This window comes from Pongo abelii, chromosome 4 (genome assembly GCF_028885655.2).
Source record: "Pongo abelii isolate AG06213 chromosome 4, NHGRI_mPonAbe1-v2.0_pri, whole genome shotgun sequence".
Taxonomy (NCBI): Eukaryota; Metazoa; Chordata; class Mammalia; order Primates; family Hominidae; genus Pongo; species Pongo abelii.
In genome coordinates this window covers 36,024,690-36,040,785 of record NC_071989.2, presented here as the reverse complement: position 1 = coordinate 36,040,785, position 16,096 = coordinate 36,024,690, and the positions used below count along the sequence as shown (strand labels likewise).

General features: G+C 39.6%; 1 protein-coding gene across 1 annotated transcript in view; it reads right to left on the bottom strand.

Annotated features, from left to right (window-relative positions):
* Positions 1-279: 279 nt before the first annotated feature.
* The window catches only part of SPEF2 (sperm flagellar 2), a 203,793-nt gene continuing 187,976 nt past the window's right edge, over positions 280-16,096 (bottom strand). Inside the window, exons 34-37 of the mRNA XM_054555468.1 lie at positions 15,710-15,889; positions 8,919-9,164; positions 8,618-8,740; positions 280-970 (exon numbers count right to left, since the gene is read on the bottom strand). Coding sequence (XP_054411443.1) covers positions 881-970; positions 8,618-8,740; positions 8,919-9,164; positions 15,710-15,889 — 639 coding nt within the window. The 3' untranslated portion in view covers positions 280-880. The remainder of the gene's footprint in view (positions 971-8,617; positions 8,741-8,918; positions 9,165-15,709; positions 15,890-16,096) is intronic.

Below are 16,096 nucleotides of genomic sequence, written 5' to 3'. Positions count from 1 at the left end.
AGTTTGAGATGACTATTAGCCATCCATGTGGAAAATGGGGGGCCATTAAGACAGAGAAGTTTGGATTTTGGACGAAGGTGGGAATAGAAATTTCAGTGTTGGGAGCCTCTATAATACCCATGAAGTCATGGAAATCGATGAATCATCCAGGGCTTGACTGCAGATGGAGAAGGCTGATTCCTGGGGCCCTCCTAACTCAGAGGTTGAGCAGAAGAGGAGGATTCAGCCAATGAGGAGACCCACAGGGGTTATCATAGAAGCAGCCCAGCCACCGAGAATACATCACCATTCTTGAAACAGTTTATTGATAAGTGTCATTGAATTTGAGTCACCAACTTATCAAGCGAAAAGATGAAATTGTACATCTATCTATGAAGGAAATATATTCTATTAAGAAATAATTATGAATAGATGATGGGAACAAAGCTTTACTAGCAGTTCAATAATGCAGCCTTCTTCTTGGCTATTGAAATAAACCTGGAAATTTTACTGCATATGGAGCAAGAACTATAAGATGTACCTAGAAGCACTGTGCTGATGTGGAGTTTTGAAGAAATTTTCACTATATCTGCCTAATGTAGATACCTCTCATAGGGAGTTTTCATGACTTATTTATTTTTGAACATATTGTTTTGGGGCCTTCCGTTTTCAGAATCACTTCAAAATGCATTCCTGCTTACTTTGGATTTTTACTTTGGATTTTTTTCTCTCTTTATTATGAAATATTCTCCAAGTTAAGGAAGGTTCCCTTTTCAATGCTGATAATAAACTGGTAGGGTTCATTTCTATACTTAAAATCATAACATATATGACAAACACCATGGTCACATTTAGTTTTTGGAAGATTTATGGCTGAATTACAAAAATCACACTTTTGTCTTCATTTCTTTTCCTCTGTATGTCTTGAAGGTGATCTCTCTCCATCACTTCCTTGTACGTGTTCACTCCTTTGGAGAATTATTTTAATATCCTAAGACAAAAGATTCAAAGAGAAGTTACAAATACTAATAAAGGATGATGAATACTATACTATACAAATACTAATAAATGATCACATAGTACATGGCAACCATTAAACAGTTTTTATTTCTTTTTTTCCACTGAGCAAACTTCTCCATTTAGTTTTAATCCCACCCTGAGACTTACTACTTGTACGTTTGGAAAGTCATCTAAGATCTTGGACCCTCAGTTTCCACGCCTAATAATGGAGTTGTCATATTAGGTTAATTAACATTTGTAAAAGCAGTTACACAGAACCTGGCATATAATGAATGGGCAAGTTAAAAGATTATTTCCTTATGAATGAACAAAAAAACCAGTATTCACCCTCTATGAAAGTAAATGCTAATGCTAAATTCATCATGTCTATAGATTTGTAGAATTTTAAAACAAAAGATTACTTTCCTGAAATTGTCTCATTCTTTCATTTAAAAAACATCAGGGAAAGAATGACCGTTTTTCATTTGCTATACAGCTATCTTACATCTTAAATCACAGATATTTTTCAAAATATATTTAAACTATTATCACAATGTAGAAGGAGTACCAACATGTGAAAAATACAGAATTGCATTTCGGTATCTTTTAGGTTTTTTTTTTATTTCACAATTTTAGAGAAGTGTTTTAACAATATAAGTTCCTTTTCCTCAGAGCTGAGTTTCAAAGGCTTCAATTTGACTGTGATCATTTTAGTTGAGAAGACATGAGTTTGTTCACCATCTGTGCTGACACTTGCCAATTGACATATGCACTGCTTCTGTCAGTCACTGCGAGGAATCATAGTGAATCATTTTCTTTACAGATCTTTTTCCTTGAAAACACAGATCTCCTAAAGCCAAAGGTCAATGCTAAGTGAACCAAGTGGAAAAGAAAAGCTGCTCCCCATTGACTTTTCTAGTCTTACCCAGTACAATTCTTCCATTTATTATTTATTTTTTTTAGAAATGGAGTTTCGCTCTGTCACCCAGGCTGCAGTGCTGTGGCATGACCATAGCTCACTGCAGCCTCAATCTCCGAGGCTCAAGAAATCCTTCCACCTCAGTTTTCTAAGTAGCTGGGACTACAGGCACATGTCACCATGTCCAGCTAATTTTAAAATTTTTTGTAGAGAGGAGTCTTGCCCTGTTGACCAGGTTTCTCTCAAACACCTGGCCTCAAGCAGTCCTCCCACCTCAGCCTCCCAAAGTGCTGGGATTACAGATGGCAACCACTGTGCCCAGCCCACTACAGTTCTTAATAACATGTCTTCTTTATATAATATGTTTATAATAACATGTCATTTTAATATTATCAAAAGTTAATTTGAGGATTAAGGAATAAGCTAACTTGTGATTATCTGACACTCCATAGCATGGGGAAAATGATAAGCTCCAGATATATTTAAACCAGTCTTAGCTAAATTTATAGCTGAAATCAGGGACCACAATTTTCAGTAGCAGTGAATGGAGAAGAGCCTGTGAAAGCCAGAAAATGTTTGACACTGGTGCTTTGAAAACACAGAGCACTGAAGCAGCTATCATATTTTGTTATAAAGATAAAGGAGAAGCTTAGAGAATATTTTAAAGTCAGGTGCCTTGAAGACAAAGAGAGATGAAAGTCTCCTTCCATTCACACTTATAATTATAGGAATGTTATCCTAATGTAATTGGGTCCTGATTCATTTGTTTATAAGATATTTTCTGGTGATATTCTAATGTTAACATTAAAAGATTTCTTGCTATCTCCCATTGAATATAAACCTCAATTATAAGGTAATATGCTTGATTTATATATTTGTTTTAAAAAATGTATAATAATTGAGCCTGCGTTCATCACAAGAAACTAAAGTTATTAAGTTTTCAGAGAAAATTGTTTATTCATTTACATTTATAAATATATATTTATCACAGGAAATTGTTCACCAACAACCCAGTTCCAATATCCTCACTGATCTTCTTATATTTATACAAATCATTTTCTTAATAATTTAGGAGCATTATTTGAAAATAACTTTTTTGTACAAGGCCTATGAAAGTGGAAATTAAATAAGTGACTTTAGCTGAATACCTATAATGTCCAATGCAAAATCTGGAACTTCCACATAGGTATGGACCAGAGGCTTCCTGGGACTTGTTTGGACCCTTTATCATCATGGCACTGCACCAGTAAAAGTCTTTCTTTTTTTCCAAAGATAAGACATGTGTGTTCAAGAGATTAGGTGCCAGCTCACTAGCCCATCCACATGTAATTGCACATGATTCAGAATTATTTCTTGTGCATGGTAACTACTACAGACCAGCAGTAGTAAAAGTAGGTTGGTGCAAAAGTAATTGTGGTTCTTTGCCATTGAAAGTAATAGGAGGCCAGGCGCGGTGGCTCATGCCTGTAATCCCAGCACTTTGGGAGGCCGAGGTGGGTGGATCACGAGGTCAGGGGATTGAGACCATCCTGGCTAACACATTGAAAGCCCATCTCTAATAAAAAAAATGTGGAGAAATTAGTCGGGCGTGGTGGCAGGCACCTGTAGTCCCAGCTACTCAGGAGGCTGAGGCAGGAGAATGGTGTGAATCCGGGAGGTGCAGCTTGCAGTGAGCCAAGATTGCACCACTGAATCCAGCACTTCAGCCCTCCAGCCTGGGCGACAGAGTGAGACTCCGTCTCAAAAAAAAAAAAAAAAAAACAAACAAAAAAAAGTAATGGCAAAAACTGCAACTACTTTTGCACGAACCTAATAGTAGTAGTAGTATCTCACATATATTGAGTGCTTTCTATCTTCCAGGAACTGAGTTAAGCACTTTATATGTATTATCTCATTTAATTTGTACAAACTCCCCCACCATGAGGTGACTATGATAATTGGCCCTATTTTACAGATGCAGACACTAAGGCACTTTGAGGTCACTTGCCTAAGGCCACACACTTCACAGGTATGAACCCAGTCAGTGCAGCTCCAGAGCCCACTCTCATAACCAAAAGCCAGTACACCTTAAATACATTATTACAATTATGCATACTTAGTTTTTTCAAATATGTATCTTAAAATGTTGTCACTTCTGAACAAGAACCTTGTAAACATAAAGCTGTTAGGCAACAACCTTCACTTCCCACTGTTTATATAACAAACAACATTTTAACCTGAAAAACCACACTCTAGCTTTTGCTCTTCTTATCTTGAAAGATCTTCAGATGACATCACTGTGGTTGAAGTGTATTATAAAAATGTGATCTATTTACTTGTACATGGATATCTGAAGCAAAAAATGACAGGACGAGTGCAGTGGTTCGAGTCTTCAAAGATTCTTTTCTCTCCATCCCTTCATTTCTTTTGTTTTTATTTTATTATTATTATTTTTTTTTTTTTTTTTTAGCAAAAATGAGAATAGAACACCTTACTGGAAAGGGACCCTTTTTCACTGTAAATATTAGAATTTAGACTTTTCGGGCCACGGGCACAACTCTTCTTCATGGACCATCATACAAATGAGTCCCACGGGTGGTAGTCTACTGGCCTCTAATTAGATTCCTTGGTGGAGTGACCAGGAAGAGGTGTGGAGGACATGAGGAGGGAGAGTTAAAGTAGATGACTCAGGTATATCTTAGAGAAGCATTCTGGCAATGAACTAACTCACTAACTAATTCTCTGCTATGAGAATGCCAGGTGCTACAGGTATTGTGAGACTGGTTAACAGAAGACAGACACCCTGCTGCTGGGTGGCTTTCAGCCAGAGGGGTACTGTGCATCAAGGAAGGCTTGGCAAATGTGCAGGCAGAGGTGGTTTTGGAGGTCAGTATGTCAGGGTGTTCCTGGAATATAGGGGGTAGGGCCTGAAATGTTAGGTATTCTGCCACACTTGGGACAGTTATCCTCAAAGAGGAACTGTGCTGCTCCAAATGCCAATAGTACTTTAGTTAACATTGCTAGTTGCTGACACTCCTTCAGAAGTGAGGGGAATGTGTAACTTAAAAGGAGTCCTCCAGCACTTTGGGAGGCTGAGGCGGGTGGATCGCCTGAGGTCAGGAGTTCGAGACCAGCCCGGCCAACATAGTGAAGCCCCATCTCTACTAACAATACAAAAAATTAGCTGGGTGTGGTGGCAGGCGCCTGTCATCCCAGCTACTCGGGAGGCTGAGGCAGGAGAATCGCGCGAACCCAGGAGGCAGAGGTTGCAGTGAGCCCAGATCATGCCACTGCACTCCAGCCTGGGCAACAAGAGCAAAACTCTGTCTCAAAAAAAAAGGCGGGGGGGAGTCTTATGGATGACAGTTTTCCCGGGAAGTCAGAACACCTATTCGGAAAGGCTAACTCTTGAAAGCAGCCTTCTGTTGGCTATTTTCTTTTCTCAAGCAAAATGTCAAATAGAATCTTTGCAAGTTCATTGTATTTAATCATTCTGCTCAGAGTGAAGATATTTTCAAGTCATACTGATTTTGTGGGAGTTTTCTTCCCAGTATGAGAGGAAATAATTGTGGCATCATTTTTATGGTCCTACTTGTAATCAGCAATATAAAATAAGTCCTATTTTACACAATCCCAAAGGATTTTGCAAATTATTTTACTGGTTCAATGTAAGAGAGGTGTTCCCTGATACGTGGAGCAGGGAATGTAAACTAAAATGCAGTCTAGAGAGATGGGCCTATGGAATCCACATTGTGCAGGATGACATTATGGCACAATATCCCCAAGGAATGCTTGGGGATGAAGAAATTAATATCATATCATGCTCTGCTCAGCAGCCTGTTCGTTCTCTCTTGCTTTTCAAATGGAATCCACATTTCCCTTTGTGACATCTGGGTTCTTCGCAATCTGGCCTGATCTGACCAATTTAATGGGATCATTTTATAACTTTCCCAGGCTATTCATGGGGTGGGGCTCCTGCAGTCCTTCTTCCATGCCTTCCCCAGACCTTGCCTTCACCCAGGACTCTGCTGCCTCCCTACCCCAACAGCAAAATCCATGTAGACTTACCTTTCCCTCTCTCCACTTTCCCAAACCCTGGCCATCGTTCAAGACCTAGCTTATTCCTTCTTGGGCAGAATCCCCCCACACTTCCAGCACAAAAATGTCACGTATTGAATTCCTATAATTTTGCATTTGGTTGGTTTAACTTACATCACTTTCTTGCAATTCCTGCAATTCCTTGCAATTCCTAATGAAAAATTATCTTGCAAAAAGGAGTTAAATTTTTTTAGAGCAGTGACCAAACTATGTACTCAATTTTCTCTCTCCTGTGGAAGCTTGTACTACGGGTCTCAGTAGTAGGTGATCAGTATTGAATATTACCCCTAACAGCCATCATTTCTGTAGCACTTCCCCTGTGTCAGATACTATGCCAAGTGCTTTACATGCACGACCTCACTTAATCCTTACCATCACCCTTTGAATATGAATGTCTCATCCCCATTTAACAGACGAGAAAGCCAGGATTAAGAGAAAGTTAAGGTCAGGGAGTTACTGAGGGGTACACCTGAGATTCAGTCCCATGACCTGATTGCAGAGCCTGTGTTCTTAAATGCTGTAATCATATTTCACTACTGCATAGGCTTTGTGTCTAAACAACTGCTAACTTGTTTTTTTATATATATATATAATTATAAATATATAATTACATATATACTTATAAATTTATAATTATATATAATTATAAATTTATAAGTATATATATAAAAAAACAAGTTAGCAGTTTTATAATTATAAATTATATAGCAGTTATATAATTATAAATAATTATATATAATTATAAATAATTATATATAGTTATAAATATATAATATATATATAATTATATAGAATTATAAATATATATAATATATAAATATATATTATAAATATATAATTCTATATAATTATATATTTATAATTCTATATAGAATTATATATTTATAATTATATATAATTCTATATAGAATTATATATTTATAATTATATATAATTCTATATATAAATATATATAATTATAAATATATAATTTTATGTATTTATAATTTCATGTATTTATAATTTTAATGTATAATTTATAAATTATAATATTTATAATTTATAATGTTATGTATTTATAATTATAAATATATATATTTATAATTTTATGTATTTATAATTATAAATATATATATTTATAATTTTATGTATTTATAATTATAAATATATATTTATAATTTTATACATATATTTATAATTATATACATATATATATATATATATAACCCAATAGCAAAGACTTGGAACCAACTCAATGTCCATCTATGATATGTAGACTGGATTAAGAAAATGTGGCACGTATACACCATGGAATACTATGCAGCCATATAAATGGATGAGTTCATGTCCTTCGTAGGGACATGGATGAAGCTGGAAACCATCATTCTCAGCAAACTATCGCAAAGACAGAAAACCAAAAACCGCATGTTCTCACTCATAGGTGGGAATGGAACAATGAGAACACTGGGACACGGGAAGGGGAACATCACACACCGGGGCCTGTCGTGGGGTGGGGGGAGGGGGGAGGGATAGCATTAGGAGATATACCTAATGTAAATGACATGTTAATGGGTACAGCACACCAACATGGCACATGTATACATATGTAACATACCTGCACGTTGTGCACATGTACCCTAGAACTTAAAGTATAATAAAAAAAACAGAAATCAACTTCAGTTATACTAATATAGGCAATAAAATTAATTTTAATATTAATTAATAACTTAAGATTTTAAAGGATCAGCAATTTAGAACAAAAACATTTAGGCATTCAGGAAGATATTTAAGTCTGAATAGTTTCATTTGTGGGTATAGGAAGAAAACTGCAAAAGGTAACTTGTTATCATTGAGAAGTCAAGATACACAATCTACATTTTACCACAGTGAAAGTGCTTTTATTTTCAACTCAGCAAACCCTTTGTAGTTAATACACAACTCAGAGGAGTCAAACAGGGAGACTTCATGTTAAACTGGTATCTGAGAGGGATGTAGTGCTACAGTATGAAAGGGGGTTGGTGTCAGCCTCTGCCCTCCTTAGTCCCTGCTGTTAAAGGCCTGGAACTCGCCATAGTGGATGCACATTTAGCATGTGTGGTCCAGACCTGCTTCGTGGTTATATGATTTCTGAGTTGCAGTTCTTCCTTTCTTCTGCTGGGTTTGTCCAGTTTCTCTGGGGTTTGTCCTTAGTTTCTCCATCTTGCACACTGTTTTCCTGATGGAAGTGGTGCCCAACCTTTTGCACACACAGTCATTTCCACTACATAGATGATGTGTACCATGCGTGATTAGAGTACAATGAATATGTCAGCACTTGGCTGGAGATCATGGTCTTGGTTAGTTCTCTTTGGCAGGAGGAATCTTATTCTCCAAACTCTTCAATCACAGGCTAGGGTCATTACATGGCTACAATGACAGTCCTAACACTGTCACCCACACAGCTTTAACTACCACCTACCAACTGTGCCAGAGCTTGCTGCCCTTTGGGTATTTCAGGCTGACCTTTCTGGCCTGATGTGATTACCAGCTTAGCTTCTCCAGATTCTGGCCTGGCCTGGCAGAGTCCAGCTTCTTTCTCTTCCATGCCATCTCACATTTAGAAACATCCTAGCATGCCCTGAACCAGAGCCCAACCAAATTAGAGCACTTTGGGGTAATACTCACAGGAAACTTATAGTCTGAATAATTTGAAATCAGGTCTTGAATAAAAGGATGCTTCAAGAGAACAGCGACTTCAATTGGCTCCAGGTTCTTGGCACCTAGGTCTTGAAATGTTTTTATGAAGCCCTTTAAAGAAGAAAAAAATGAAGTTAATCAACCTCACAATCCAGTAGATGTTAAAAAAAATGGTTGTATTTACTGAAGAGATTCTGTATAATTTCTATACAATGATATATTTTGAGAGCAGTTCCATAAAAATATGCTCAGAATTGAGGCCAACTTTTTACAAAATAATTTAACCAACCTCTGCATAAATGTTCTCTATCTTTAGGTGGCTGGCAAATCTGTTGGAGTCCTGTGCTTCACTTCCCCCTTTGAACACTTTGAGTAGTGTTTCCATGGACATCTTTTCATTGTTTGCATTTTCAGGGATTTCTTCATCCTTCTGTTCCCTTTTCTCCCTGTCGTCTTTTAATTTCCTTTCTTCTCTTGCAGCATTTTCCTCAGGTTCAGGAAATTCCTCAGCTGGACTTGCATCAGTTGAGGAGGTCTGCAAAGTTAAATGAAGAGAACATGAAGTTAAACTGAAGTTTTTTCCACCAATGGAGACTTTTAGAATATACCAATTTCATAATCACACACTTTTCATGAATGACAGAGCCTACCACAAACTAGCTAACCAGTCTAGAGGAGAATACGCTAGCTGCCTTGAAAATCACAATGTCAAAATTCAAGATGTTTTACTAGTATTGTATAGAAGCTTGGATAGTGTGGGGTGTGTCCTACACATCTTCATACATTCTTGGGCTGACTACCCTGCCAGGTACTTGTACACCTGTATATAGATATAGATATACACATGTATATAGATTTTAAACAAGATTTGCTTTTGAAATTGATAGCAATTGAGAGGCTAAGGCAAGTCAATTGCTTTAGCTTGACAGATTCTAAGAGCTTCAGAAACATTTCTTTGGACATTGGAGGATATCCCAACTAAACACTCAGAAGGCAAAATAGAAAACAAATCCACTATGCAAAATCAGGTTGGGATTTTTACTGCTGCTCTTTGAAATTTGGCCAAAAGCCCTGAACTCAGGCACTCATGAGTATGGTGAAGAGTAAATTGTTTTGATTTCTTATGTATCAAAAGCCTGAATGTATATATTCTTCTTATGTATCCTACCATTGACCCAGTAGTTACAGAACTAGGAATTGATCCTGAAGAAATATTCATTTGCACAAATACTTTTGTATATGACTGTTCATTCAGTGTTACAGCAAAAATAGAAAACCTAAGATTCCAAAAAATGGGGGAATGGTAATATAAACTCTATTTCTGCAATGTAATATTACACTGCCATGAAAAATGATGGTTTAGCAGAATTCTTAATAACACAAGAAAACACTCATGATAGAATAAGTGCAAAAAGCAAGCAGAAAACAAAGTAATACATGCAGTAGGATAGTTTGCTTATATATCTATTCTATTGATGAAAATGGAAAGCAGACACATTAAAGAGTTAACAGTGGTGACTTCCAGATAGCAGAATAGACAATTTCCTTTACTTTGTGCTTCTTACATTCTCTATAGTAAATTTGTGTGTATATGTGTGTGCATACATGTGTGTATGTATGTATGTTTCAATATTTGATAATTTGCCAAGAAAGGAGCATTTTGGCATTTTTGGCTGGCCAGATGTCACAGAACATCTGAGATCTGATCTCCTTTATTCCAAGGAAGAAAAAAAATGCTAATTTAGGAGGGTGCCAATGCTGTAAATATTCAATTCAGTAGAAGTATCAAGTGTATAGATTGTGCAACCTCTTTCTAAATAGTCATGTAAATCTCATGTAAAAAAGGATTATGACGCAACATAAAATTAAGCCTCTGGTAGTCGTATGTCCCTATAAGGAATTTGGAGGAACAGTGGGCAGTGTAATGAAGGCAGATTACATTTGCTATAGCTCTGTGTGGTCACTTTGCCTTAGTTGGGTCTCTATATCCATTGTTAAGTTGGGAATTTAAGCTTGAAAAAATAAAGAGAGAAAAAAAGACAGAGGGAATGCTCTAACAGGTGAAGATTTTGGAATCAAATATACATATTTACATAATTTTCCTCCAGGCTTTTGTCCACTTTAAACATTTGGAAATGCTACATGGCAGAAATGTAAAATCAGCTTTAGTATTTCCACCCAGGAATCTTGGGGATTATTGCATTGGCTACCCATCAATAATTTTCCAGGGCAATGAAACAGTTAGTGTAGTGAAATGAACATAGTTATGATGTAAAACATCTTTATGAGTGAGTCCAGGATGAATAAATTTCTATTCAGAGTGTAGCATAGGTTCTGTGTACCCAAGATAAACATAGAACCTGTAGGCAAGCAAATGACTAGCTGCTTAGATGAGCAGATGATACCAAAATTAAGCAAAGAAGGAACCTGGCCTCTCTGTAACTATTTCCATAATTAGGGGGAGAAACTTACTTTCCAAAGGCCTGATGTAAGTATAATGGAATAAACGATTTTTTAAAAAATTTAAGAGGTAGCAATGTAAACATTTGAAATGTCAGAGTGAATAATCCTTAACTTATTAGTGTCAGAGGATGCTTTTTACATGTTTGCTATTTTTGCTTTCTAGGGGGTTGGTATAGAATAGGCTTAGTGGCTCAGTGGGAGGGGAAGGAAGGGAGAGAGACTGAGATCGAACTGAAGAAGTTGGCATGGTCCTGCGGAGAGGGAAACGTGTGCAAGAGGAGCTGGTTCTCTCCAACAGAGTCTCTGAAAGCCGGTGATGTTGAATGTGGGTACAGGAACAAAACCAGTGAGGCCAATTTGGAGAAAAGCCAGTACTTTTGAATGAGCAATTATCAGTGGTATCAAAGCTCTGCAAAAGTCACATTATTATCTAAGCAGGGGAACAGACTGTGGTGCTGTCAAGCACTATGTCACACTTGGCTAACTCTCAGGACTCCCAACAAATGTGTCCCCAGAGTGCTACCTGTGTGTCTTCCTGACCATGCATTTCTATCATTCAATCAGCTCAGTCCCACATCTCGGATGGCAGCACAGAGGTCTGGTCTTGGATTAATGTGGGCAAAGCCTCAAAGAGCAGAAGAGCATAGAAATGTATGTGTTTTCTACCCCAGGGCCTCAAACGCTCCTTGCCAACATGTTTTTACAAGACTTTCGGAATGTGAGAGATTCAAGCTCACAATTTACTAACCCCACGCCACGCAGGCGGCAGAACGAACCATTTTCCCAAATGTCATTTATTTAAGGATCCACCTAGACTAGGGCATTACTGATGAATGCCTCGCTTTTAAGTTTCTTTTAAATTACCCAAGAAGCTGTGGCTTTAAACAGAAGGCCTGAGCCGCATTGAATAAAATCAGCATGAATAGCAGAAATAGAGTAAAGAAGAATGAAATGCTGGGGAGATTTCCAGTTGTTTGTGTGGAAAGCAAAAGCAGAGATCTGATTGAATGGCTTGGGAGTGAATATGAATCTGCTGGAGGTGTTATTTCTGAGCATCATGGCTTCCTGGGACAGGGTTGCCCAGGAAACTGGAACACAGTGGAAATGGCACAGAAATGGAGTGCCACAGTTGGAGACAGTGGGATGAGGAGTGAGTGAGAATGAAGAAGGTGAGTGACTTCTGTGTTCCAAATGCTCCTAGGGTTCACTCCAAGTCAGGAACAGGCCTGTGTGTGAGAGAGAGCCCTGTATTCCATCCCTGGCTCCACCTCCCACCCACTAGCTTAATCTCTGCAGTGCAGTGTTCTTGGTTCAGTTCCTCCACAGTGTCCTTGGATTTTAAAGGAGCTCTTGAGAGCCGCACTCAAAGAGAGCTGCTTCCCAGGTGGGAACACTAGCATACAGTAAATGCAGCACTCAGGGATGGAAGGCATTAAGCGCCTTCCTGTACTAGCTAGTCTGGCTGCCAGCCTTGGGAGACAGCTGTCTGTTGCTATGGCAACAGCTCTAGCACAGGCTTCCTTTTCCTGGCCTTTCCTGCTCATCTCAGCCTCCTGGACTCCGCTGTTGCCTCTGCCTGCCTGGAATGTCTGCTTTCCTCCTCTCTACCATGGAGACTAAACTCCATTCATTTCACTGTCCCTCTCTTCCTTCTTCCCTTCTTTCCTGGCCATGTTCACAAATACAAATCAAGCACTGGCTATGTGGCAGCTACTTCAGAGGACATGAAGATGGGTAACAAGGTGTCCCAAACTCAAGGCAGGAACCATTTAGCAGTAGAAATAAATAGATAAGCGGTCCCCCACCTGCCTAGGTCTCCTTACTTCCGTCCTTTGCCCTCTATAGTCTCTCCTCAACACAGAGAGATCCTGACTTAGTGAAGGCAGGTGACTGCACCCTTCCAATGACTTCTCATCCTGCATAGAGTTAAAGCTAAGATCCCTGCAGTGGCCCTCAGGGTCCTCTCCCTCTCACTTCCCTTCCCTGTTAGTCTCCTTCAGCCTGGTCCTCTCCAGCTCTGCTGGCTAGCCCTAGTTCTCAGACCATACCAGTCATGGCTGCTTTTGCACTCACTGTTGTCCTCACTTCAAGTGCTCATGCCCCAGGGACCGGCAAGGCTCTCTCCCTCACCTTTTCTGGGCCTCTGTTTATATGTCTCTTCACAGAGAGGGCTTTTCTGGCCACCCTAATGAACATTGCAACCCCTCTTCCAATGCCTGTATTTTCCCCCTGCATTCTTTTTTTTTTTTTTCCATAGAATTTATCACCATTTGACGTAGTCTCTGTTTTGCTTATTTGTTTATTGCCTGTCTTCCTCCTGCCTGGAATAATTTTTGTTCACTGCCATACCCCCGAATCGAGAGTGGTCCCCAGCACACGTAGGTACTCGGTAAATGTCTGCGGAAGCAGTGAATGTGTGTGTGTGAAGGTGCTCCGCCCTGCCAGGGAAGTACTGGTTATAACCTGGGCCTTGCTGCGAGAGTGCTCAGTGTTGTCAGGGGATGCTTCGTGAAAGATGTGGCATTGTTGTAGGCCTTGGATAATGGGGAGGCCTCAGATCCTTTGAGATGAGATGAAGGGTACGCCAGGTGGAAACAGTAACAAGAGTAAAGACAGAGAGGCAGGAAAGGAGAAAGGAGAGGGCATCCACACCTCTTCTGGCTGGCAAGGCCTCACATTAATCTGCCTTTTATTCCATGCTCCCTCCCTGTTTGGGGCATCATTCATTCTTTTCTGTATGAATGAGGCCAATTAGAGTCCCTTCAGGAGAGCAAGTTTGGCTTCTTTTGTGTTCCTCACGGGACCACGCAAAAAGCATAATTTACAAAGTGAATGAACTAATTAATTGATCAATTAATTAATGCAATGTTTACTGATCTCAGTACCAGGCCTTGCCTCAACTTCAGGGATGCAGAACAAAACAGATGCTTCCTCCCCACCAAACTCCTGGTCCACAGGGTGCTTAGAGTCTAGAGAGAAGCAGATCTCAAAGAAGTCATTGCCAGGTGAGGAGTATCTCGTAGGGGAAGCAGGGTGCACCATGGGAACATACAACAGCAGGTCTGACATCACTTGAGGTGAGGGAAGACAGACATTAATGAGAACTCACAGCACGCTGTGATCTGGGCTTAGATCATAGATCCAGAGTTAGTTTAGGGAACTCCCATCTACAGAGAGATACAGAAACATCCCTGGGAAAGTGGCAAATGCAGTGCCTGTGAATGCACATCATACCTAACTCCTCACTTATTTGGGAATTTTGTTTTTTTTTGAGATGGAGTCTTGCTCTGTCACCAAGGCTGGAGAGCAGTGGTGTGATCTTGGCTCACTGCAACCTCTGCCTCCCAGGTTCAAGTAATTCTCCAGTCTCAGTCTCCTGAGTAGCTGGGACTACAGGCACACACCACCACACCCAACTAATTGTATTTTTAGTAGAGATGGGGTTTCACCATATTGGTCAGGCTGGTCTCAAACTCCTGACCTCAGGTGATCCACCCACCTTGGCCTCCAAAGTGTCGGGATTACAGGTGGGAGCCACCACACCCAGCCCCTTATTTGGGAAACTTTTAAACTGGGCTTCTACCATCAAAGAAGGCAGCATTCTTGAATGGAAATACACACTCCTGGCTGAACTTTCTGCCACTGTGTGTTGAACCAGTTTTTACAGCACACTGGTTTGAAGAGTTGTTAGCTCATTAGATATGTATCTGGCCTCACTCTGGCTCTAGTGGAATGGGAAGGAGATCTTTCTGTCCACATGCTCAGGGCCAAACTTTAGGGTGGCATTTAAGAGTTTATCTCTTCCCTCCCATGAATGCAGTTACAGAAACCTCCCATTCCTTTCAGACTACTTCTACTTTAACAAGTATGTGTGAAAAGGATGGAAGTGTGTCTGGAACATCTGAGGAGTCTGGACTGGGCAGCAATCTTTTCCCCTCTGTTTCTACAAAGGAAAAACAGAACCAAGTATCCCATCAGATGGAGCCACTGCTCCAGCCCCCAAAGAACAGAACCAAAAGCCATGCCAAGAACAAATGGGCACCTAGGAAGCACCCTGCTGGAGACTATCCCATCCCAAAAGCCAGAGAATGCCAATGCCTGAGAGATCTCAAGGGGAAGGTGAGGTGGCATCTTAAACAGATATTAAGCTTCTTTGTCCTTGGACACAGGTGATATGAAATGCAGGTTTCCAGTGGCCGGACTTTGGCCTGAAACACTACCAAGCCACATATATGTGGTGTGCATGTAGAACTGAACTTGTTTCATCTACAGTTTCTACACAGAATCCCAAATGGATTGGGTTGATACCCATTTCTGTTTCATTTATCAGGATCAACCCTCATGCCAAATAAAGGCCATCTTTTGCAGAGTAAAGTTTGATTCCACCAAGACACTTTGAATAAATCTTGATTTTACTACAAAAATGTTTGATGGCAATTGGGTCCCCAGGTCTTAATCCAATTGAGTAAGGCTTTGTTGAAGACCTAGTATGTGTAAAGCATCATATTACACACCTAGGAAAATACGGAGATGAAAAGAACAGAGTCCTTGTCAGTTTAGGATCTTCAGGCATCCTCTCTAAACTCTATAGTTAGTCTATTTCTGGAATGCAATTACCTTTTCTGCACTTGGTATGGAAGCTTTGACTTGTCGGAAGACATGAGTTCCAACAGCCACACTGAGGGCCCTGTAGACTCCTTCCACAGTGTCTGGGTGGCAAGCAAAGTAAAGCAGCATCTGTGTGTAGTCAAGCTGGGGTGGATCCTTCTCATAGTCAGCAAATAGCCTAAAGAAAAACTGCACACAAAAAGAATTCCAAAGATAAAATGGGGGCACTCTCGTAATCAGTAGTTAGTCATGGCAATGAAGAATCCCCCCAGGAGCTTTGGAATAAGGTTGCCTTCTGAGGATTGAATTAGTAAAGCTAACATATAATGAATGGAATGAACTGAATAGTGTTAAGAAAAAAAGCAGTAAAAGTGGGGCCCTGAAATATTGTAAAAG